Source organism: Fusarium phalaenopsidis (genome assembly GCF_050370095.1).
Source record: "Fusarium phalaenopsidis strain FUZ10S chromosome Unknown contig_32302, whole genome shotgun sequence".
Classification (NCBI taxonomy): domain Eukaryota; kingdom Fungi; phylum Ascomycota; class Sordariomycetes; order Hypocreales; family Nectriaceae; genus Fusarium; species Fusarium phalaenopsidis.
In genome coordinates this window covers 3,376,725-3,399,971 of record NW_028145405.1, presented here as the reverse complement: position 1 = coordinate 3,399,971, position 23,247 = coordinate 3,376,725, and the positions used below count along the sequence as shown (strand labels likewise).

Below are 23,247 nucleotides of genomic sequence, written 5' to 3'. Positions count from 1 at the left end.
ATGATCGGGGCGCGGCGTGGCTTCGTGGCGGGAGACGCGCCCGCGCACACAGCCCAGACGGTTCATCCCATCCGGAGACGATGGGATGGCATGCTCAAATCTCTAGCCAGTAATTGAGTTGCGGGCTTGATCAGGCCAGAAGCCAGCTAGTGGGTCGCTGGAAGCAGAAATCAGGACGCAGTCCATGGAAAGACAAACGTTTGCGGGTGCGTATCGTAGGGTTGTGCGCTGGCCAGCTGGGCTAGAGCAAGGACAACTCATCACCGCCCGTCCGCGTCAACCTACAGTACAGTGCATCTTGCGTCCGGTGAGCCAAGCTGTCAAAGGAAGTTGGGCGTCGACTGCAGTTGAGTGCTTGCAGGTTGCATCCATCCCTGGTAATTTTGGGCCAACGAATGTGACTCGGTAGATGGACTCTTGTTCCTTCTTCAGGCCCGCTCCAACGTTGGCGACTGGTTGGGTTGGCGTAGCGCGCGGGTCGGTGCAAGTCAGTGAGTGGTGGGATGGATTGTGGATTGTGTGCAAGAGTTGGTGCGTGATGCTGGAGGGTTGTATTGAACGGTGAATGGGAGAGTAGGGTTCCTGGTGGGGGAGTCGCGTCCCCAACATCGAAAAAACGTGACTGTTGTTGATGGAGGGGAGGGTTGAACAAAAGGCCGCATCTGCACAGCACAACCCAGCACAAAGCCAACCTAGGGAGGACGGACCAGACCCAAAATGGCGAGAGGGGGGACAAAGCAAAGCCAAGCCCAACGAGGGGGGCAAAAAGAAGAAAACTGGAAAGAAGGACGAAAAAGACGCGGTGGGACTACGATGGGCCGCATGGTACAGTGCATGTCCTTGTGCTTCCGTCTTTGAGTCTGTAAGTCGAAGCGCGTCTACCACGGCAATAGATTCTAGATACACGCACACACACACACATGCATTGTTTTGCAACGATTTACAGCTGACGCATTGCCGAGGGTGGCACAAAGAAACAAAGAGATACCGCCCCTGCACTGAATAGTCCAGTCGGGCCACCAGTCTTGCCATTCACAGCTGGAAAGAGACATCAGCTGGTTTTCTGTTGGCGCCAGCCGCGGGCTTTTCTCCCTCTCGCCCTAGGTGGAGGAGAAAGAGGAGCCGGCGGAAAGCCACTTCAGTGGAGCGGAGACCAGGGAGGGTGCGAGAGATAACATGCCATTGGACAGAGGCCTGTGTCTGTTCCACTCGCCTTGGAAAACCCACGTTGGCGCGCAGCCAGGATGTGTTGCTTTCTCGGAGCCTTAGCCAGGGGCGCCGGCATGGGTGGGAAGCACTTCGGCCAACGAGGGCTCGCATGCGAGCAGGGGACAGGGACAGGGGCCCCTGGATAAAATCCTCCAAGGGGCGGCCTGGCCGTTGCAAGTTGGGAGAGAGTGAAGCCTTGAGTCGACTGAGCACTGAGCAGTCACCTCCGTCGACACTGAAAAAGGAAATGGTGCAAAGGATCCATATCTTTTGTTTCGTCCCCCCGTCCCCGCGTCCACACTCGATCCTCGATCCTCTCTTTTCCTCTCTCCCTTCCATCCTCCAAACGCATCGCCTCTCCTTGCTGCGTCGAAAGGCCTCGTTTGTATCTTCGATTCTTTTGAAAGCGTCCGCCGATTCACGATCGCCACTCTCTCCGGTCGTGTCCGCCTCTCAGTGCGCTTGATTTATATCATTCTCTCATTATCACTCCCATTGGACGACTTGTTTCGCCCACCTTTTTCAGTGCTCGGTATATCCCCGTCGCAGGATCGATCGAACCTCCCGGATACCGACCGATACACACCGTTTCGACGTTGAACGTTCATTTACAACCAGTGCAAACCAGCTGCTATCACTGCAAAGACAGTGTTAAAGCTAAACCACTCTCCCTTTTCGGAAACCCGCAACTTGACGTCGCAATCCTGCTCTAGAAGTTGGAACTCTTACGCTCAAGGACTGGACTCCTTGTCTCACTACATATCCAACAAACCAAACCAAATACACCCTCGCACGACTCTTTCGCAAACATCACTCAACTGGCACCTACTGGCAAATACTTACTGCAAAATTGTAGCCTGTCTCTGCTGTCTTGAGTCAGTGCAACGACGCTCGAGCATCCCTCCATCACAAGACGCCTCGAAATTAATTCACCATTGGATGCAACTCGCCTCACCACCAGCACTTCCAAGTTGCATATAGCCCGCCAAACCGCCAAATTTCGCAACAGACAAGACAACTCAAGGAATAATAGTCGAAATTTTTCAAAATGTCGCTCTCTCGCGCCTTCACCACCCGCAAGAACAAGCTCAGTGGGCATCATGATCTTGCCGACATGACCAAGTCGCCTCAGCGCAGCAACTCGGCCCGCGACCGACACCACCTCCCGATCCTGCGCCACAAGATCTCTGGTCCCATCCAGCTCATTCACACCACCAACATGCTCTCCTACAACGCCCCCGACATCCCGCAAGCCCTCCGCAGCAAGTCTTCTCTCCGATCTGAAGACTCCAACTCCGAGGCGCCCTCGACTGCCGAATCGACACCGCCGACAAGCCCCGATGTCTCACCCGTGGAGGATTGCCCTGGCCCCGAGCCGAACCACCTGTCAACCTACTTCATGGTCTCGGACAACAAGCCCGTCGTGGCGCTGCCCAAGATCGCTGAAGCTCCCGCCATCCCCAAGCGATCGCCCTCTCACACCAAGCAGAACTCATACGAGGCCATTGCCCGTCAACGATCCGTCTCGCGCATGTCCAAGGATTCTGAGCACTCCGTGTCGACAAAGGCCAGCTTCACCTTCTCACGATCATCCTCCACCTCGACCCGAGCCTCATCAGCCTCTTACGCCTCTGCCGGCCAGACCCAGAAGCCTGCAGCAAAGCCCGCGCCCGCGCCAGTGGCCGCCCCTGCTCCTCCGCCCTCCTTCCAGCAGCGAACTCCTCTCAAGGACTCACACCCGTTCGGTCAAGAGCTAGCACAGGTGACTGAGCTCGCCGAGGAGTACAGCGCCAAGACATCAAACAGCAAGGATGACGAGGAGGATTTGAAATACATCAAGTCCAATGGCCTCCACAAATTCACCGCCGAAGACTACCTGGGCGATGTTCAAAGTCTCCTGTCCAGCTTCTTCCCAGAGGTGTCACACGTCAAGCCAACAACACCCCTATGGATCTAGACAACCCATGATTCACCACCGGCATGCCGGTTTCTCTATTCGGCTGTACATATTTGATAGACATCTTACGACCACGAAGAGGGTGCGGGGCGCAACAACAAAACGTCCTGGGCAGGACGACGGTGGATGGATGAGCAAGGTACATAACTCGGGCGCTGTAATCAGCGACATTTACTCTCTCGAAAAATTTCCTTTTTTTATGTCTGGTCTACCTTTGATGTGTTGGCTTTTGGAGGAAAGGAAAGGAAAGGAAGGGAAGGACTGGGAACGATGGATGGAATACCATTGATTGTGACCGACGCGTGGCTAGGCACTATTCCCTGGCTGGAGTCGGCGATGGGCGTTGAAACGGGAATGGGAATGGGAATACCTTTTTTCTTTTTTGATCGATTTTTTTGATCGACCGACTTGTTCATGATTGTGTATCTTATGATGTGGATACAGTACCGCTCTCTCTCTCACGCCATACACGGCAGAATTTCATTTCATTTCACTTGACTTTACTTTCTCTCGTTGCCGATTCCCGAATTGTGCAGGACTGCTCATGATCCATTCATTGATTACTGTGCCAACCTGCATTTGTGCCATGAAACACCTTGAAACGGCCTATCACTCAGGAGATGTTATGCGGTGCATCTGCAAATAGATCCTTCGTCCGCCCTCCCTTACCCCCCCTTGTCATCCCGCAAGGAACACTGCAGGATCGGAAACACGTCTCGTTTACTAGAAACCGGCACTCAAATTAAACCAATATGAGGCTGGTGCTATTAAGCGGTTTCAAAGAGGAGTCGTCGTCGTCACCCGTTGTCGGAAAAAAAAGGGTCATGGACTGGAATTCAAACCTGTGGATTTTTTTTCGTCAGCCACGGCGTTTGGATTCTTCGAAAAAGAAGACGCCTCCTTTTTCCGTTTAAACTTTTTTGGTATCGAAAATTCGAAACGAGTTTATTTAAGGCTAGGGGCTTGAACAGAGGAATGGGTCCCGACAACCCGGGTGGTGCTGTTAGGGAATGATGGATGGTGTTCTCGTCTCCTTCGAGAACGAGGCGCAATTGTGGTCAAGAGCCTGATGAGAGTTTACGGGATAAACCGCTCTCTTGAATAGAGGCGATTGTAATTCGATGGCGCAGAATATTGAACTCAACTCGACTTGCAATTCCTCATCGCTCTTGGTATGATTCGTGATCTTGGTCATCTTACACGTAGGGCTGGAACACGACCCATTTCCCTCCTCCAAACCACCTCGACAAGCCAGCCTGCAGCTCTCACAATGAAGGCAAGCCGCCTCAGCCAAGCAGCCATAGTGGCCGCCCTCCGCGGCCAGACCCTCAGAATACCAGACCTCAGAGCCGTCTTCCGCTCATGGCCGCGTGCCCATCTCAACCGCCACCACGGGCACATTGCGCCCATTGTCGACAACGCCATCGGCCACATGGCAGTGACGTATCCGCTCGTCGCCAGCCGGAAGCGGGACGGAATCTCCCGACTGACAGCTTTCTTGTACCCCCAGGCTCGCAAGACACAGCTCGTGGCCCTGGCGCTGTACACGGCTTGGCTGGTTTGCTGGGACGACGCCGTGGATGCCAACGAGGGGGGCCTGGCTGCCGACTTTGCTCGGGCTGAACGATGGAGACGTCAGACGCTTGATATGATTCGGAGGGCTTTGGGAATTGATGGGACGAATACGCATGTTGAAGAGCCAGCGTATGAGGACGATCCTATCAACCGCGTGTTTCAAGTGTTTGGGTCACGCTTCTGCGAGACAGCACCGGTCGACCAACGTCGCCGCTTACACTACGAGATCCGGGCCTTCGTCACCGCGTGTGCAGCTGAGCAAAAGCTTCGCTTGGAACGTCGAATCCCCGATTTTAATTCCTATATGGACCTGCGGTTAGCTACCATCGGTGGCACAATGCTCTGTAGTCTCGTCCCGTATGCCACAGATGAGCCGTTGCCGGCAGCTCTGGCCTCGGCGCCCGAGATCGGCCGGATGTGGCTACAGGTGTGCATCCTTCTCAGCCTCTTGAACGATATGCTATCTCTCAAGAAGGAACTGCGAACTGACTGTGTCATCAATGCTGTTTCAGCGCTTGTAGAGCCAGGGATAAGCCTGGACGAGATCGTGGCACAACTGGAGCAGAGGATGAAGACGGCAGTGAAGGAGTTTGATGAGGCAGCAGAAAGACTACTTCAGATGGCAGGGCCTGATGAGGACTTGGCAGGTCTAGTCAGGAGGTATATTGATGGGTGCCGTGCAACTGTCACGGGCACATTGGAGTTTACGTTTGTGTTCCTCATCCAATCTTGAAATAGGTGTGCTAACAAACTCTAGGCTGACTTCCCCCAGATACAAGATTGCAAAACTCATCCAACAAGATGGGTCATTAGAGATTATTCTTTGAGTACGCCATAATCCCATTGTCCATATACAAACAAAATCCATGAAATGCTGCCTCCTCCATTAACAACTCCGGGTGTTCCATGCATATCGCCGCAATCTTCTGTACAGCCTTCTTCTATATACTAAACCCCCACATCATTATGCTTTATTCAAAGTCAGATAAGTCTCTCAGCAGACAACATCTCACTGTCTTAGGTTCTGTGACGACACAGATTTCACGAGCTCTGTGATGGTGACAATCTTGTACCCCTGCCGCTTAAGCTCGGGAAGAACGATACGCAGCATGGGCAGTGTCCACGACCTTCTATCGTGGCAGATGATAATAGCACCTGGATGAGCCATGCTCAAGATGTGTTTGGCGTTGGTTTCTGGGTAAGGAATCTGAGGGTCGTGTGGGTAAACACTCCCCAGCGTTATGCGAAAGCCCTGGTTTCCCAGCACATCGCGCATTCGCCAATTGAATAGGCCCGAGCCTGGACGGAAGTAGTTGTTGTCGAGGATCTTTCCATTGGCCGCATACGCCTCTGTCAGCATCTCCTTGACCATGTGAACCTCCTTCAGTAGCTGCTCATTGCTGAGTGACCTCGATGGCTCATCGTGCATGGCATGGTTGCCCAGCTCGTGGCCATTCTTGACCAGCTTGACCAGTTTATCCTTGCGACCCTCGACCTGGGACCCTATGACAAAGAAGGTGGCGTGTGCATCGTTCTCCTGCAGAACCTGCATAATCTCGTCCGTATGTGCGGAGGGCGCATCGTCGATGGATAGAGCGATGATCTTTTGGTCGGTCGTCTCCTCGAATAGAACGTCGGGATATTTCCTGCGCAGCCAGCCGATGAGGAAGCGCGGAGGCTTGTAGATGCAGTATGCCGAATAGAAAGGAAAGAACAGGAGGCCTACGAGGACGACGAGGGCGATGAGAGTCGCCATGCGGTTGCGCCTAACCCTTCGCCGAAGCTTGGTGGGCAGGCGGAAGAGGGAGAGTCGGACCATTGGGGCATCTAGCAAGAGTTGCGGCAGCCGGAGGACCCACACACAAGAATGTGTAGCCCGCGCATGCTCCTCCCTGAGGCGTCGGTATGGGAGGAGAGGGAGGGAGGCTGTTGTTGGAGATGCAAGTTGAGCCTCGAGCGTGGTGTAGTGGAGGGGAGATCAAAAGAGGTGAGTGAAAAGGGATGCGCCATGTTGGCTGCGGATGTGTCAGGTAAGTGGAGCCGCATGCACGTCGCTTGTACCTGCTTGCGCTTATGCACAGCGTCTGTTCTGGCCAGTCAGACGAGAAGAGGTGGCGGGGGCCTCCCCTGGGTCTGTGCTGTCAAGCGCGAAAAAGTGGCTTCCCTGTGGGACAAAAAATACATGGGACTGTTTTGGCTGCATTGTCCGCTGTGATGTTTCTGAATTTTTTAACTCACTGGGCAACTTAAAAATCTCTTTAAATATCATAATGGTAAAAATATTTCCTGCTTTATTATTCTAGTGACGTGGCGCTTAAAAAAAATCTGTTTATGCTTGATTGTTCTTTAAATGTTTCTCTGATAATACTTTCAATCAAACTTGACCAAGGAAACAATGTTTCCAGGTTCAGGAGGGCTCCGAATCAGGCCCGTGCACTGGGCTGAGACGCGCATTGCCCTGTGGCACAGGGAAGCGCCACGGAACCCACCTGCCACCCCTACCAGATTGGCGAGTAATTGAGGCGCGACGGCCCAAAAATGGCACAAACCGACCCCGGCTAGCTCGGCTCCCAGTGCGATCGGCAGGTGGGACATCCGCGCTTAAGCCACACCTTGCAAGGCAGATTATTGGGACGTTAGGCGATCGTGGTGTCTGGTGAATTGGCTTCGATCTGCCGCGCCGTGGCTGGTGTTTGGTGCTCGGGATGGCTGGGCTAATGTTGGTTCCCGTCAGGGGCGCTTGTTTGGGACTCATTTTGCGCGGTGTGGAGTTCCCTCTTGCATACGGGCATCGAGATCTGGAGACAGTATGAATGGATGGCAGGTCGTGGGATGTCACAGCGCGTGATTGTTTGCCCAGGAAATAGTTCATAGAGTCAGAAGATGTTTTGCCTCTGAAACTTTATGGGCATCCATCATGCTCAGCTTATGGTGAAACAGAGAGTGTCTTGTATCGGATGGATAAGATGCCGTCATGCTTAATAGCACGATCTGATTCCAAAGCCTCTACTTTCGCAAACATGCCCGATTTACTCAAGTTTAGTCCTCGTGAGAAACATGTCCTCCGAGAAAGCCGGCGTCTAGTCAAAATTTTCATCCCATCGTGAATGTGATCTGCATGGTGAATCGATGGGCTCCCTCAGACTAGGCTTGGCATGGAATAGTGGAATAGAGGCCAAGCTTTTGCTTAAGCGATGCTCGATTAAGACGATGGCGGGCGATAATTAATCTCCTATTGGTCTGCCCTATGATACAAGCGGTTCAAACGCATATGCTGCGGACCATCTCTTGTCGTCTCAGACGTCTCGGTAGGTTCTGATGGGCGGCCTGCGGGGAATGACCCTTCACCAGACCCTTGCCCTGTCGCTTCTCGCAACCAAAAAAAATCATTCTTCTATGCCTATTCTGGAAACGCAGCTGACAGGCGCCTCGGCATGGTGCCGGGGTCGATCCCAGTCGCTACATTGCAGAGCATAGCACGGCCACACTTTCTTGCCAGGCCCAGCCCTCTGATTGGCCGCGTCAAAGGCCTCCCGGAATCCCCGCAGGGAATAGTAGCTTCAGCCACAGGCGCTGATGGGGCGCGAGCTTGGACAGGGAGCGGGTGCGAATGGATACCGTCACTAGACATGCCAGGGACAGAGAAACTTGCTTGCAGCCATGGACTTGATAAATATGACGATCCCAGACGTGGTGTTGAAGATGCATCATCATTCGTGTCATCGTGTGTTTACAACTACACTTTGTTTCGTATATCATCTGCGACAACTCACTACTAGCAACTTCCAGATCATCACAGCAATCATCAGCACTCAACCAGTGAACTCTCGCCTATATCGCCCAATCAGATAACCCATTCCTTGACGGCAGTCATGGATCGCCGACAAGACTACAACAACTACCACCGCTCTTCGGAGAGCTCCCGGCAGTGGAGCGACGAGGCAGTCCGGGGCAGCTGGGACTCGAGCTTCCAGCGGGCCTCTGCAGTATCATCACCACCAGACCAGACTTCGTCGAGGAGAAGGATAAGCCCGAATGCGTACGATAGACGGCAAAACATGGTCAACCAGTGGCTCGGGCAGCAGCAGTTTCAGCAGCACCCTCAGGAACCCACCGTGGCCATGGACGCCGCTTCGGACTTTACCACTCCTACAACCTCTCCTGCCATCAGCGACTCTGCAACCTTTACATCCCGAACTGGAGATTACTATCAGATGCACGCTACGACAAACGACTACCTGGCTCCCCCTTCAAGAAACTCGGTACCTTACCGACCCTATGACAACGGCGTTCCCTCTTCATCTCGAGACCCGGCACCTCGGACTATGGATTACCGCACCGTCGACTACCGTCAGACTGACTACCACCAGTCTGAAGACCAAGACCTGCGCGGGATAGGGGCATTTGCAAGCACAGACAGCTCTCGGTATGTCACCAGTACGGGATATTACAGATCAGCACTAACACGAACCATAGACGGAAAGTCAAGTACAAGCCACTGAGCAGCTGGCATGGCCTCTGGCTCCCTCCTCCCGAGTGATCGTCATACACCCACTTAACGATTCATTCCTAACGTTACTTCACTTCACATCAAAGCATCAAGAACCAAAAAAAAACCAGATACACGGGTATGGCGCATTTCTTCTGTCAAGATTTACGATTCCTCTTCTTTCTCTTCTTCTTCTTCTTCTTCTTCTATCTTCTCTTCTTCTTCTCTTCTCTCGCTTCCCACTTTTCACTTTGGGGCTGTGATGGACTTGGGGGTTTACGGATAACCATGGGTTTCGGCGTTTATTCTTGGGGGAAAAGCTGCTCTACACTCGCTTGGAAGACCAGTGTCTTGAGTGTTTTTTTCTGGCCTGGCTTTTGTTGGTATAGATTTCTTGGGTCTTTTTCTCTTTCTCTTTTCTTCTCTTGTCGCGAGTTCTCAGTTCTCGAGAACTCCTGACCCTTTTTCTACATTCGCTTCATTCTCCGGCCACTCGTTCTGTCGGCTTCCATCATAGATTAGAGGGGGATCTTTGTCATTGGTCTTTTTTCTTTTTTTCCTTTTGTTACTCAAAGATCAATTCTTTCTCCATCCGTGTCTGGGCTGATATCTCATTTCGTTTCTAACGTCTCTGAACCGCTCTAGTAACCTGGTCCATCCATACTTTGCTTCCTCTACTGGCCTCCCTTTTCCTTCCTCAGGGCTTCCAGGCCTTGGAGAAGATCCTGCTTCAGGTCCTCCAGACCCTCGACACCGATGCTAACCCGCAACAGTCGCTTGTCAACATTGGGATCTGTCATGGCTCGCCACTCGATCAGACTCTCGACGCCACCCAGGCTGGTAGCGTGATGGAATAGCCGCAGCTTGTTGGGGAGACGCTTGGCAACCTCACCATCGCTCAAGTACAGCGAGAAGACGGGGCCATAGCCGTTGGGCATCTGCTCCCGCAGCCAGCTGCCTTCAACGGCCGCCTCGGGCTGAAGACTCGCGTGCTGGATGCGTTCCACGAGGGCGCCCACTGCGGATGAAGCATCCTTCTTCTGTTCAGCGAGCCAAGCCACCAGCGCGGTTGCCGTCTCGCTCTGGCGGAGGACTCGCAACTCGAGGGTGCGCAGAGAGCGAATACCCAACCAACCCTCCAGGCTACCCATGACGGAACCGAGAATAAGACGATCCTCGATGAGGGCCCTGACCCAGTCCTTGTGCTTAGGGTTGACAGACAGAGTACCGCAAAGCATATCTGAGTGACCGCCAAAGTACTTTGTGCCGCTATGCATCACTACATCAACATCATACTTGAAGGGGTCCTGCAGGGGCGGCGGCGCAAAGGTCGCATCGACAGTGAGATAGGCGCCAGCCTTCTTGGCCTTTTCAGCATAGGCAGCCAGGTTGCGAGCCTCGCCGGTCGGGTTGAGAGGTGTCTCAACATGGATGACGTCGCCGGGCTGGAGGTCCTCGACGGGGCAGTCAAGAGGCAGCTGCTGAAGACCTGTGAGGCGGTTGAGGATGCGAATGACACCATGGCAACCGTGGTAGCCGTCGCCGATAGCGATGCGCTTCGGGTTGAGGTGCACGAGCATGGCGTGAAAGGCCGAGAGGCCCGAAGAGTAAGTAATGGTGGGAGCACCGAGCAGCGAGGTGAGGACGGCCTCGAGACGGGTCGTGTTGGGGCCGGTGGCCCGGGAGTAGACGTGAGAGTCTAGGGGAGCATTGGGCTGCGCGAGTCAGCATTGGCTGTTGGACTCTATGATTGTTGTCTCAACGACAAGGTTTTGACCTTTGGTCTTGAGTGGACTTGTCGACCAAGGACACCAACGAGATCAAAGGATCGTCAAGGTGAGAGCACTCACGTCGATGTTATCCCAGGACTTGAGCTGCTCCGGGTCATCGCTGTAGCGGAAGGTTGTGCTGACGTGCATCGCCGGTGCAACAGCCCGGTGAGCCTGAATTCCGTCGTCGGCGTGGACGGCGCGGGAGGAGAGCGACAGTCCGGCGACGGAGCTCTCGAGCCGGGCCCGGGCGTCGGTGGTGCCGTCCGGAGCGGGGACGGAGTCTGTGCCGTTGGCAGTCTTTTCAGGAGCCATCTTTGCTTCTCTTTCCTCCTTATTTCTTTCTTCTTTCTTTTTGTTTTTGAGACACCTGTCTCTCTTGTTCTGCAAAGCTCAAGTGAACAAGCAGCCGATGCAGCCGATTGTTGGCCGACGCGAGTGAGTGGGTGTGGAGGTGAGGGGCAACCTTTGTGGTGTAAAAGAGGAAGAAGCTGTCCTTGACTTGACAAGATACGCCGCCTCAAATGAGTTCAACTGACGGGGGAAAAGAGGCTGTTTTTAAAGGTTTAAGAAGAGAGGAGGAAAAAGAAGCCTTTTGTCCCCCCGACAATTCGTGACGATGACTCGCAAATTCGACATTGGCTCACCGCGCGCCCTCCGAGGAGCATGAGCGGGGCTCTTATCCAACGATTACAGCACGCCATTAGCAGTGGGCGAATTTGACATCTGGTGGAGGGTGGGTAATGGGCTCTCTATCTCTCCGTCATCGGCCGCGGTTAGCAGCCGCGGTTTGAATCGGATCTGCTCTTGTTTTGTGACGAGATTGATGCGAGATGCTGTCAGGTACGAGAATGAGGCTGTCAGCTGCACTCGTGCTTGGTGTTTAGTTTTGTTGACGAAACCAATAGACTTTAGTCCAGGTCTGCTGATACCGTATATAGTTCAGCTGCAAGTCAATGACTCTGACAACACTCCGGACATCACAGAAACGCATAGCTGCAGATGCTTTGCAGAGCATAAATCTTGTCATTACCATTAAGTAGCTCATATTTTCCTCCTTCTCTTTGGGACATAGCCCTTGCCACATACCATTCATCTTGGGCAGTTCATAATGCCTCATCAATCACAAATAGCCCTCCAGTCAAACAGAGCGAGAGTCCTCGGGCCTCTAACCGAGTTGTACCCAATGGATCCGTAACGAATGCGTTTCTAGCCTGACCCTGATCCTGACCCGGTTACCGTGAACGCCGGGGTAAAGAAAACGAAAACTCCAGGTATCTCTAATACATTCATACAAGGGCGAAACTTTGGTCGTGGTTCTCTTCTCATTTCATCTCCTGGCCTTCGGACGAGACCGTCACCTTGGGCGGCGCGTTTGCGTTGTCCATGGAGCCGAGCTCTGAACCCTGGCCGCTCTGAGCTCTCTTGCGGCCGTGCATGAGGAAGCGGGAAACGGTGGGTTGGGTCGAGGCGTCCTTTTCGCGGGACTCGGAGAATTTGGAAAAGAAGCTGCGCTTTTGAGGCTGGGCCTGAGACTGCTTGTGGTCGTCTAGACCAACATCTTCGAAGCGCTCCTCGGCGGTGGGCGGTTGATGGAAAGATCGCTCGACTGCCGATCTGGGGAGACGAGGAAGGCGGGCAGAATCGAGACTCTGGCGAGGGGGAAAGTCTGGGTTGGGCACGGGTGATCGCGCGGAAATGTCCTAATGTCATCGGGTCAGTTCAGTTCAGTCCAGTCGTACGTTGGGGTTGGGGTGAATGCCAAGCGGCAACGGTCGCGCAATGGACCGAGGGTCAATTGGGGGCGACCGTGCCCGAGGCAAGGAACAGGGAAGGGACGAGAGGAAAGCACGCACAAATGATCTGCGGTAGGAATCGAAAGACTCTCGGGAGATGGAGAAGTGCTCAATATCGCCGAAGCTGCTGCGGGTGTCTGTCGAGTTGCGGGTTGAGAGGTACTTGCGCGGCCACTGTCCTTTCTCCTCGGTCGGGGATGGCTATGCGTGGTCAGCTTAGTTGGTGAGAAAAAGTGAGTGAAATATCGACTTACAGGAAGATAGACGCCACTGTCATTGACAACTGTTGCGCGAGACTTGAATTAGCCAACTTGGTCTTGTGACTGAAAGCCGGATTGCGCCGCCTGTCTCAGTCCCCCTCTCTGCGGTGAGGGGCATGATGAATGATCGGGCGGCGGGCAGTCAAGACATACCACTCATCTTGTACTCGCCGGTGTCGTGGTTCTTGGTATTCCGGATGCTGAGGACCGAGGTAGCCTTGGAGCCGACAGTGTCGACCTTTTCAAAGCCGGGGGCGGTATCAGGGCGCTGGTTCTCATCCTGGACGACGATGCTGCCGGGGCGGCGGGCGAAGGGGTTACGGATAGGCATGGTTGATGGATGGATAGATGATCTCTGCTGGAAAGAGATGTTTTTTGCTTGCTTTTGTTGTTTACAAAAGGTTGAGTTTGGAGGAGGATAAAAGCTTAAAATAAAGGGAGTCGGAGGCGGGACAAGAATAAGAATACGCCGAGTCCAAGTGGGAAGGAGACGACGAACGAGACGAAAGATGAACGGGGGCAGGAACAGGAACAAGAGCAAGAGTAAAGACAAGGAGCACGGGAGGGTCGGGGCACGTTTAATTGATTCGAGTTTGACCTGCCCTGGGACCGGGGACGGGGACGGGAGCACGGACAAGAAGAAACCGAGACGAGAGGGAGGAATCAGATGTGGCACTTGTCTCTGCTGAGGGTGTGAAACGATGCAGAATAGCCTGGCTGTATCGAGTCAAGAGGCAGAATGGACCGATTGCGCATGTAGGGAGGAAATACGCCAACAAATCAGGAGACGGCGGCAACAAGAGCGGCAGTACCAAGCACAAACAGAGTAAAAAAGCTTCGACAAGCATTTGCACAGCCATGGCCCAGAAAACGCATGTCAGCCGAGCATCAGCGTCCACGGATCCATCGCCAGCGCAGCAGATCGACCTAGGGCCAGGTCCCAGGTTCAGGGACTTGATTTACCCCCAAACCTGCCAAGCTTGGAAACTGTACCTCTCTCTGTCTGGTCAAGCCTCGGGGCGACCGTCCCTCGACGGCATCTGATCGACACCGATGCCCCGACTGTGCCCTCCATTCTTTCGTCACCCCTCAATTAATCCGGCGCCGCATCCGTGCCGTATTGGGCCATCATCAACTGGGTCCGAATATCCTTGGCATACTTGTCGATGACGACTTGGAGAGAAAGATGGGCTAGATCAACATGGGGTGGTCTAATCACCTTGGAAGAAGAAGAAATGTTCCATCCAAAGAAGAAAAGTCCGGTCTATCCGAGCCGGTGGATCGATCCCAACCTCCATCCGTCCATCGACTCGCCTCACAGGGTCCGACCCGCGGCCCCCGATCCGTTCTTGCATCGGGGCTTGTTCGCTCAGAGCAGCAACGTCGGCCGATGTGAGTTTCCGGCCACTGACGGGACTCATCAGGTGCACGGCATAGGCTTGATTGCTGTTCGCTTCTTGCTGTTGTGACTTTGCGACTGTTGCTCTGTACATATGCCAACACCCGAAACATGTTTCAATGGATGGGCATTGGCCCGTGTTCAAGACGAAGCGAACTATCGTGGTTCTCTATCTAGTATAATACCACCTACTTTAATCCTAATCGCCATCTTTATTTGATCGAGCCTTGAAAACGGTTTGCTCGGCACATACAGTATGCACCTGTGCATCTACTGATATTACCTGAGTAGGTGGGCAAGGCAGTCAACAGCAACACGACTATGCAAGACCAATCAATAACTCCAATATCCAAACGCATACATCCTCCCTGTCTCGGAAACTTCCTGTCTCCAACTAAACAAGCAAACTTGCTAGTTCCCGCACTCCCTGTCCTGGTTCTCAAACTGATCCAACGGTGCCATTGGATCCAATATCAGATCCCTCCCCATATGCAGGTTTGCGCCTTCGTCTCGTATTTAGGATGTACCACCAGCAGCCAAGCGAGGTTCCTCTGTTTATATTCATCGTCGACCGCATGCCTCTCTGTTTGATCAGCCACAAACCGGTTCGGCCAGTCCACGAACATGTCCGGCCGCCATGATCCATGGGTGGCAGCTTTGCAGTGACACTGCGCGGGGGAAGAACTGAAGGCCCGTCCTGCCAACTTCAGCATACCTGCCTCGTCTATCCCGTGGTTCCTTCCCTTCCATGCTCAAGGCGATCGAGATACCACGTGCTCATCCCTAAACGACGCTCCATCTGCCCCAGGAGCTCATCTCTTCGTTACCTTAGGCCTCCCTCGTCCTTCTATCAGGCACCCGGTTGTCCTTCACTGTCGCTTTTTTGAACCTGATTGTCACCATTTTGGAACCACCACCACTCGATGTCTTGAAAACAATATTCGATCCTTCTTTCTTTCACGCTCTTTCTCAACGGTCCTTCTCTTACTGCATCATCATGAGTGTCTTCTTTGTCGACTGGGAGCTTTGGCAAGAAATGACCTTTGCAAGTACCATGCCACCTCTTTGTTGGCAAGCCACTCAAAGAACTGTCGCTAACCGTCAACTTCCACCCCAGGTCCTCGGCTGCTGTATCGTCCTTGTCTTTGCCCTCGGCCTCATCAAGCTTTGGTGGACGAACCGCGCTATGCGCCGCCTGGAAATCATCGACGACGAGAAGCGCGCTCGGGTTTCTCTCATGTCGCACTGCGGCATCGAGAACATGCGACCTCCCGAGATCCCTTTTGGCATTCGTGCTATTCAGAACGGCGTACAGGTGGAAGGTATCTGGATCTCGCGCCCTGATACCCCCGCGTCCAGCCATAAGGCCCCAGGGGCCACGCTCGTCGGCCATCGAGTGGAGATGTCAAAGGGGAAGGGCAGGATGATTGAACTTGGTAAAACATGTTCCAATCCGAGTATCGAGTCTCAGAGTATCCCGACTCATCGACCCCAACAAGACGACACTATTTCACCCGTCGAGCCCTTCAACCACCACACACAGCTGGGCCAGGCTGAGCAAGTTCAGTCCATATCTACGCCACCCCGTCAGAATCTTTGCTCAGGGCGCCAAAGAAACTGGCGAAGGAGCGACACTTCGACATCGACGAGCCTCCGAGATCCCTTTGGCACTCCCGCACAGACGCCAACGACTTGGTCCTTAAGTCAAGTATCTGCTGTCGGCTCAGAGCTGGATTACTCAATGTCTGAATTGGCACTCAGCGTTATGGAGCAGGTGAGCCTTCGGCATGGCGCGACCAGAGCGACGCGGGGAAGAGTAGCCCTCCCTACGGGTTTCAGGCCGAATGCAACAGAACGAGCACCAGATGTTACACATTACCAGACCGACAGGCTTCACCAGCAGGTCGAACATCGGCCTGCCCCTAACAGAGCAAGCCCAGGCCGGACAAAGTTGCAAAAAGCTCTGAGGTCAGAGAAACGGCTGCTTTCCAAATCATCAACAAGTTAGCAAATCTATGCTTGGTTCTTCTTGATGTGTTTCCTCACTTGATATTGTAAAACTGAGAATGGCTCAAGGCTTGAGATCTCTTGTCCTCACTCAATCTCCAACAAGGATCGTCGTCGGCTGCAAATCCGTCGGGCCGTTTCAGGCTCCGGATCTGATGACACAGTCGGAGACCAGATCTAAGTGCCATTGCACCATTCAGGCGGCCCCTTGGCGAGGGGTCCGCATCGCGGGGAAGCGAACGACCTGCTCAGGGTATAAAAGGCGACGACGACCCCGTTCAACGTTTCCTCTTCTTCTTTTCTTCTTCACTCTTCTCTAACGTACTAACTCCTTTACAGACAAACAGAAGAGTGACCAATAGAAACTAAAACTGAAATTGCGTGATTTGTAGACAGAAATCTCCACAAAATGGCTTCCCAGGTTGTTAATGATGTTGCTACCAAGGGCTTCAACGATGCGCAGTCTTATGACACGCACCGGCCCTCTTACCCTCCAGAGTCTGTCAGTAGTCTCCTTGGGCACCTGGGGCTCGAGGGTAAATCTGGTAACAAGGTCCTTGACCTCGCGGCCGGTACCGGCAAGTTCACCGAGCTGCTGGCTGCGAGGCCCGAGGGGTACGAGATTGTGGCTGTAGAGCCTCTCGACTCCATGCGGGACAACCTTGCGGCAAAGAAGCTCCCCAATGTGGACGTCCGAGGCGGGACGGCGGCCGAGATGAAGGATGTGGAGGATGCGTGGGCGGACGGGTGTATCGTAGCCCAGGTAAGCTACCTATATATCGTTGGGGGCTTCCTAGCTATGCCTTGAGGGCTAGCCAGAGTCGAACTAATATCATCATAGGCATTTCACTGGTAAGATAGCAGCAACAGACACCCAGGTGGATGCTCTAAACAAGCCCCAGGTTCGCAAAGGAAGAAGCTCTCGAAGAGATTCACCGGGTCCTCAAGCCCGGCACCAAGCTCGGCCTGATCTGGAATGCCGAAGACTGTAAGATATCTCTTGCTCCCCGGCGGGAGTTTCTCCAAACTGACAGCATCTTCAAGACAACCGCCCGGAGAGCTGGCCCCCGTCCACTCAGTGGGAGCACGAGCTGAGCGAGCTCAACTTCAACGAAAAGGCTGACAAGGAGCCCCGCTTCCGGCACTTGCTCTGGAAGAAGGTGTTTGAGCGCCAGGCTCAAGCAGAGTCACCGCTCTTCACGACGCCTATCGAGACTCAAAAGATCAAGTGGTCGGTGTGGTTGACTCCGGAGGCTCTTTGGGACCGGGTGAACACGCTTAGCTGGAATGCGATCCGTGAGGGGGAGGAGAGGCGAGTTTTCAGAGAGAAGTTTGACAAGATCGTTAAGGAAGGCGATGGGACTTTCAATGAGAAGGGTGAGATTGAGGTCCATGGGTGCACGTTCTTTGCATGGACCACACGTCTGGAGGGAGCTGTGCGTTTTTGAATGGGAACAGGCACATCGCTTTTGGATGAGGATCAATCAGGTTTTCATTATGAATTAAGCGTTCATGAGTCTGCCGAAATGTACATAACTACAGGTCTCGTCAGCTCGGTGGCCTAAATGAAGGCTAGAGAATGAATACTCACCGTTGTTTCCTCTAACAAAGGCGTCACCGTACTCTCTGCGCTTCTGTCCGTTGACAAACTCGGTGGTCTTTTCCAAAGCAATGTTCATGTATCCATCCACCGACTGGAGCTCGCCTGTTTCTGCTCGTCAGCTATGCCCTAGACATGTGTGGACGTCGATGCGATGCACCAGACACTCACCCTTGTAGACGACGCCCGAGTTGAGCTTGACAGTGACGGGGTTGCCGATGATGTCACTCAGGAAGCTGGAGGGGTCCTTGCCCTCGCCCTGCGAGATGTTGCCGTTCTCCATGGTGTCGAGTGTCGGTTGGAGATGATGGATGTTGTGGTTGATAGTCTTGGTGGAGTTTGGTTTTGGAGGAACCACACCAAAGAATTGATGCCTCGTCGTGGTGTTAAGGTTGTTGAGAGTGCGCCGCCTTCTCGCACTGTGGCGCACCCTCTCCTGCCGTGAGGTCCCCTAACGCCCCGTTACAGAGGGCGAGGGCGCCTGGAGGGGTATTTCAGCGGGTCCCCCGCTCGCTATTTTCTTTGGGCTCCTGGCCAACCTCACAAACAATCCCGCCCGTCGACGGGGACCTACGCCACTCCAAGGCGCGTAAAGTGCTACTATCCGTGTTTGTGCCATCACACAAAGAAACAGACAATAACCCGACCAACGTCCCTGATGCACTATAAGAAGAGAGCCCGGGGCCTGTTTTTGCTACTACTACCTACTACCAATCAACCACTAGACTGACCTAACACTCAACTCGGCCATCATGGAGGACAAAGGCGCGGCGTCGCCCCCAATAGTCAAGAAGAAGCTCCCCTTCAAGCCCACCGCGCTGCGCCGCCTCGCCGCGCCCAAGCCCACGCCCACGCAGCCTGACGAGAAGGAGGAGGAGGTCAAGGAGAGCGATGACGATGGGCTGTCCCTGTTCCAGCGCTCAAAGGAGATGGCGCCCATCGTTGCCGCGGACCGCGAGAGGCGCCTCAAGAGGCATCAGAAGCACCAGATGGACGTCGAGCGCCGCACTAGGGAGGCTGCGCGGGAGAAACGTCCGCGGGAGGAGTCGGAGGAGGTTGTGAATCAAGACGAACCCGTTGTCAGTGACGAAATTGGTCCCGATGTTGCTGGCTCCCAGTCTTCGCCTGCTCGACCAAGGAGCAGCCAGGTTTCTGAACAGCCGCCTGCTACACAGGATACAACTGATCGCGCAAGGTTAGAGATGCTATCTACAATATCGCGCGCTTCAACTGACAGCCTCGCAGTGAACTTGTAACCCCTCCACCCTCGAAGCGATCAAGGCTCAGCTCCAGCTCTTCCTCCAAGAAACCCATACCAGCCCTGGAACTCGACGACGAAGACGACGACGAACCATTCCGAGACGCATCGCCAACTCCCTTTCAGAGGAAACCGAGCACCCCGAGTCGAGCGCCAAAGATGTTTCAACCTGCGCCGGCGCCTACCAATGTCATCTCGATAGATTCCGACTCTGATTCGGATGATGTCTCCCTCAAACCCACCTCCGTACCAGCGTCCCGTCGCAGTGCTAGCATTGTGGAACTCGTGGATCGCACCTCTTCAAGGCAATCGCCAAAGGAACCGTCGCCGCCCCCTGAGGACGACGAATTTGCAGAGTACGTCCGCAGGGCCAAGGAGCGGCGCGACAGGGATCAAGCACTGCTCCAGACGGGCCTGGACGGCAAGCCAAAGAAGGAATTTGTCGACATCCTCATAACGAGCCAGGTCCCGGGCACCAGGCCGCTCAAGTTAAAGTACCTCTTTGACAAGCCTTTCCGCCTCACCCGTGAGACTTGGTCAAGCTACCAGAACAAGTCGGGCGTGTCCATCCCCGTCGACGACGTGATTTTGACGTGGCGCAAGAAGAAGATTTACAACACATCCACTCTCCTCAGCCTAGGCATTAGGCCCCAGGGCGATGGGCGCGTCATCGCAGATGGTCAGGGATCAGAAGGGTTTGAGGATAACCGCTCTCTCGTGCATGTGGAGGCGTGGACGCCTGAGCTGTTCCAGGAAATGGAGCGCAACGAGGAGCTCCGGCGGAGGCGTGAAGCCGGCGATATCTCAGAGGAGGACGAGGACCAGGAGGAGGAGCCGGCCGACGACATCAAACTCAAGGTGATACTCAAGTCGCGGGACCTTGAGGACCTCGGCCTAACAATACGGCCCGAGACGACGGTCGAGACGCTCATCACCTGCTTCCGCGCCCAGCGCAAGGTCGATCCGAACAAGCAGATTGGACTGTGGTGGGACGGCGACCGCCTCGAGGAGCACGTCACGATGGAGGAGGCCGAGATTGAGGACATGGACACGCTCGAGGTGTACATCCAGTGATTGGGATACCCATGATGTTTGCATTCGGTGATTGGAAGGCAGCAGGTGGATTTGGGACGAACTGGATTCTCGCGAGATGACAGACACATATTTGGCTGCGAAGGAGGGCATGGCGCTGAAGGATACCTACCTACTACACATGATGATGATGATACCCAGGAATACGATTTCCAGTCGTTAGTTGCGAACAAATACTCTCAGCGAGTCTCACTTGGCAAAGAAGCTCTGATTATCGCTCATTGAGGTTCATTCGTGTTATGAATTGTATAATACAGTTATTATGTATTTGGCTTAAAATGATGACCCCTGTCTGCCGAGTCTAGCTCATGGCATGGACAGATTCCCAACGCCTCTATTTCCCCCAAGGCCGAACCGGGCGTGGTTTTCCATGGCCTTGATCGTAACAAAACAAAACAAAACAAACAACCAGCCGCGAGACGAATGATGTATCTCCTAGTAATACATGGGATGCGCCGCCTCCCGAGCCGCTCGCCCCAAGCCGTGGCAGCGTGCGTGCTTCATAATCTGCAACCAACCGAACCGACCAACCCCCCATACGCCTCCAATGCCAAAGAATCCACGTTACATGACGTGAGCCATATGTAGGGCCCTATTCTATTGTTCCAGGAACAAAAAAGAAAGACATTGCTCCGTTCCTTTTGTTTTCCATAAAAACCAGGGGTGAAAAAATTAATCAATAAGTCTGCGCAGACTCGCAGGAACTGACTTGGGAGAGATGGTATCGGGCGCCCGTCTCGATGGCGCCATGGTGGGAGACGAAGGAGGACCAGAGCTAGAATCGTCCGCCCTCTCGCTCGACTCGTGCTTGTAGAGAAAGTTTTCCTGAGATACCCTGCGCGCGGGGCGCAGAGGGGGGAGGGTGGTGGCATCAGACACTTCCTTGACCGGGACATCCCGTTTCGACGGCCCGTTCGGTCCAGTTTTTGTCGTCTTTGCCTGAGCTGCGACATTTTTGACCGCCTTGAAGCTTTGCATGGCTGATTTCTTGGGTGGATCGGCTGGGAGGGGTCGCCTGCCCGGCTTGCGACCGCGAGGCTTGGTGGCCTTGTTCGGCTTGTCGTTTGTCGCTGCTTTGCCGGTGAATGAAATTTTGCTCTGCTTGGTCTTTGCAGGCTTCTTGGCCGCCGAGATCTTGGGGCTTGCGTTGGGTGTCGGAATTCCTTGCACCTGCTCGAACTGCTTCGGCTTTCCTGAAAGCTCTGTCTCGATATCGGGATTCACTGGAATATTGACTGCGAACGTCGTCTTGCTGCGGCGCTCCTGGCTCTCGCGATGCTCTTCCTGAGAGACCTCATAGTCATCTCCAACAGGACAATCCCAGGGGGGGAGGGCGGCTAGCCGAGCAACGTTGTCGCACTTAGACCGCACCACGATGTCCCAGCAGTTCTTCAAATCAACACCCTTTGGTTCGCTATCCAGGTTAATCCAAGCAGTGATGCCATCTCGACGACCTCGAGCGACCTGGCACATTTCCTTGACAAGTCTGCGGGTTCCGGGAATCTTCAATGTTGTACCAACAACCAATACGGCATCAGGTCGTGCTTTGAGGTCGGCGCGAGACACGTTTCCGATAGCCTCCTCGTCGGGGTTAAACTCATTGTAGAGCACAAATCGCGGTCGTAGCCTTCCGATGCCGTGGCTTCGCTTTCCAGCATGGGCAGTTCGAACCTGGTCATCAACCACACAGGCGCCGCAAAGTGGGGCCTCTGCACCATCGAAAACACTGCCATCGAAGGGTTGGAGTTGGCCACACTTGGTGCAGACCATCTTTTCGAGGCTGCCGTGCAGCTGGATCGTAGCCGGCCATGGACCTTTGGGGTTGAGAGGAATATTTGTTGCCAGAGGTTTCATCGACGTGTCGATACAGTCAATGTTTTGGGAATAAAGGCGCAGTAGACGGCCTTCCTGGGCCAATGACGCTAGTAGGTGGTGAAAGGGGGTGGGCTTCGCGCTCTGCGTCATCTGGGCCATTTCCCGGACCATCTTGTGAAAAGACCGCGTGGTCGCATCGTGCTTGTAGACTGACGCATCGAAAAGGTGCTTGCCAGATCCCGCGAGTTTATGCTGGCTTTTGGCGGTAGCGAACAATCCCGTGGCGGAACGGAAGTCGGGAATCCCAGCAGAAACAGAAATACCAGCGCCAGCAATGACAACAATCTTCTTCTTCTTGCGCAGCGCAGTCACTAGCCTCTCCATTTGGCGACTATCCTCAGGCGTAAACTCCTCGTCGGGCTTCATCAGATCCAGGTACTCGGTGGTGCGCTCTTTCGGGGGCGAAATTCGGCGCTTCTTGGCGGGCGGAGGACCGTCGGCCGAGTTGTCGAGAGCTTTGCTGACGATCTCATGATCGAAGATGGGCTCGCCTAGCTTGACGGGAGACTGAATGCCTGAGACTGTGGTGGATGTCGGTGAGGGATAGCGCTTGGCCGGGTCGACGGGCATATCGGGCGAGGAGGGCAGGGATGGCGTTTTTGAGAGGCTTGAGAGCGGCGACGAGAGGGTCGACTGCTCCGAGTCGGAAAGGGCTGTTAACGGGCTTGAGGTGCTCATGGCGAGCCGAGATGCTCCTTGTGAGAATTGTGTAGAAGTGAGAAAACGAGGAGCGTGGGCGAGGCCGAGGTTTAAAGGAGAAGGCGCGAGGGAGGTGCGTGCTTGCTCCAACTCTACCTCATGGCGCAAAAAAGGAAAAGTCGCAGGAGGGTCGTGGGTATGTGTGTCTTTGTGCGGGTTGAACTGAGCTGAGCAGTCGAGTCTTTAGAGCGGGAACCGGGGGAATAAAGAAAATGGGTTCAACGGGTTGTTGTGCAGAATCCGTGCGTAGCAAAGGGAACAA

General features: G+C 54.1%; 11 protein-coding genes across 11 annotated transcripts; 6 read left to right on the top strand and 5 right to left on the bottom strand.

Moving 5' to 3' along the window:
* Positions 1–2,257: 2,257 nt before the first annotated feature.
* LRP88_08422 (uncharacterized protein) lies at positions 2,258–3,166 on the top strand (the record flags this gene model as incomplete). Its single annotated transcript, XM_083244928.1, has 1 exon — positions 2,258–3,166. One exon carries the CDS (start codon positions 2,258–2,260, stop codon positions 3,164–3,166), a length of 909 nt encoding a protein of 302 aa, XP_083099422.1.
* Positions 3,167–4,436: 1,270 nt separating this feature from the next.
* LRP88_08421 (isoprenoid synthase domain-containing protein) lies at positions 4,437–5,474 on the top strand (the record flags this gene model as incomplete). The annotated part of the gene is made up of 1 exon (XM_083244927.1): positions 4,437–5,474. One exon carries the CDS (start codon positions 4,437–4,439, stop codon positions 5,472–5,474), a length of 1,038 nt encoding a protein of 345 aa, XP_083099421.1.
* A 276-nt stretch (positions 5,475–5,750) lies between these two features.
* Positions 5,751–6,497, bottom strand: LRP88_08420 (chitin deacetylase family protein; the record flags this gene model as incomplete). Its single annotated transcript, XM_083244926.1, has 1 exon — positions 5,751–6,497. The coding sequence occupies one exon, from the start codon at positions 6,495–6,497 to the stop codon at positions 5,751–5,753; it is 747 nt and encodes a 248-aa protein (XP_083099420.1).
* Positions 6,498–8,613: 2,116 nt separating this feature from the next.
* Positions 8,614–9,281, top strand: LRP88_08419 (uncharacterized protein; the record flags this gene model as incomplete). Its single annotated transcript, XM_083244925.1, has 2 exons — positions 8,614–9,167; positions 9,218–9,281. The coding sequence occupies 2 exons, from the start codon at positions 8,614–8,616 to the stop codon at positions 9,279–9,281; spliced, it is 618 nt and encodes a 205-aa protein (XP_083099419.1).
* A 623-nt stretch (positions 9,282–9,904) lies between these two features.
* Positions 9,905–11,314, bottom strand: LRP88_08418 (Cys/Met metabolism PLP-dependent enzyme-domain-containing protein; the record flags this gene model as incomplete). Its single annotated transcript, XM_083244924.1, has 2 exons — positions 9,905–10,945; positions 11,081–11,314. The coding sequence occupies 2 exons, from the start codon at positions 11,312–11,314 to the stop codon at positions 9,905–9,907; spliced, it is 1,275 nt and encodes a 424-aa protein (XP_083099418.1).
* A 1,010-nt stretch (positions 11,315–12,324) lies between these two features.
* On the bottom strand, positions 12,325–13,386 carry LRP88_08417 (uncharacterized protein; the record flags this gene model as incomplete). Its single annotated transcript, XM_083244923.1, has 4 exons — positions 12,325–12,702; positions 12,856–12,996; positions 13,050–13,078; positions 13,209–13,386. 4 exons carry the CDS (start codon positions 13,384–13,386, stop codon positions 12,325–12,327), a joined length of 726 nt encoding a protein of 241 aa, XP_083099417.1.
* A 2,065-nt stretch (positions 13,387–15,451) lies between these two features.
* On the top strand, positions 15,452–16,462 carry LRP88_08416 (uncharacterized protein; the record flags this gene model as incomplete). The annotated part of the gene is made up of 1 exon (XM_083244922.1): positions 15,452–16,462. The coding sequence occupies one exon, from the start codon at positions 15,452–15,454 to the stop codon at positions 16,460–16,462; it is 1,011 nt and encodes a 336-aa protein (XP_083099416.1).
* A 408-nt stretch (positions 16,463–16,870) lies between these two features.
* On the top strand, positions 16,871–17,909 carry LRP88_08415 (S-adenosyl-L-methionine-dependent methyltransferase; the record flags this gene model as incomplete). Its single annotated transcript, XM_083244921.1, has 4 exons — positions 16,871–17,224; positions 17,303–17,313; positions 17,364–17,449; positions 17,506–17,909. 4 exons carry the CDS (start codon positions 16,871–16,873, stop codon positions 17,907–17,909), a joined length of 855 nt encoding a protein of 284 aa, XP_083099415.1.
* Positions 17,910–17,971: 62 nt separating this feature from the next.
* LRP88_08414 (U4/U6-U5 snRNP complex subunit LSM6) lies at positions 17,972–18,344 on the bottom strand (the record flags this gene model as incomplete). The annotated part of the gene is made up of 3 exons (XM_083244920.1): positions 17,972–17,997; positions 18,053–18,166; positions 18,233–18,344. The coding sequence occupies 3 exons, from the start codon at positions 18,342–18,344 to the stop codon at positions 17,972–17,974; spliced, it is 252 nt and encodes an 83-aa protein (XP_083099414.1).
* Positions 18,345–18,813: 469 nt separating this feature from the next.
* Positions 18,814–20,393, top strand: LRP88_08413 (ubiquitin-2 like Rad60 SUMO-like-domain-containing protein; the record flags this gene model as incomplete). The annotated part of the gene is made up of 2 exons (XM_083244919.1): positions 18,814–19,256; positions 19,307–20,393. 2 exons carry the CDS (start codon positions 18,814–18,816, stop codon positions 20,391–20,393), a joined length of 1,530 nt encoding a protein of 509 aa, XP_083099413.1.
* Positions 20,394–21,083: 690 nt separating this feature from the next.
* LRP88_08412 (DHS-like NAD/FAD-binding domain-containing protein) lies at positions 21,084–22,964 on the bottom strand (the record flags this gene model as incomplete). The annotated part of the gene is made up of 1 exon (XM_083244918.1): positions 21,084–22,964. One exon carries the CDS (start codon positions 22,962–22,964, stop codon positions 21,084–21,086), a length of 1,881 nt encoding a protein of 626 aa, XP_083099412.1.
* Positions 22,965–23,247: the final 283 nt, after the last annotated feature.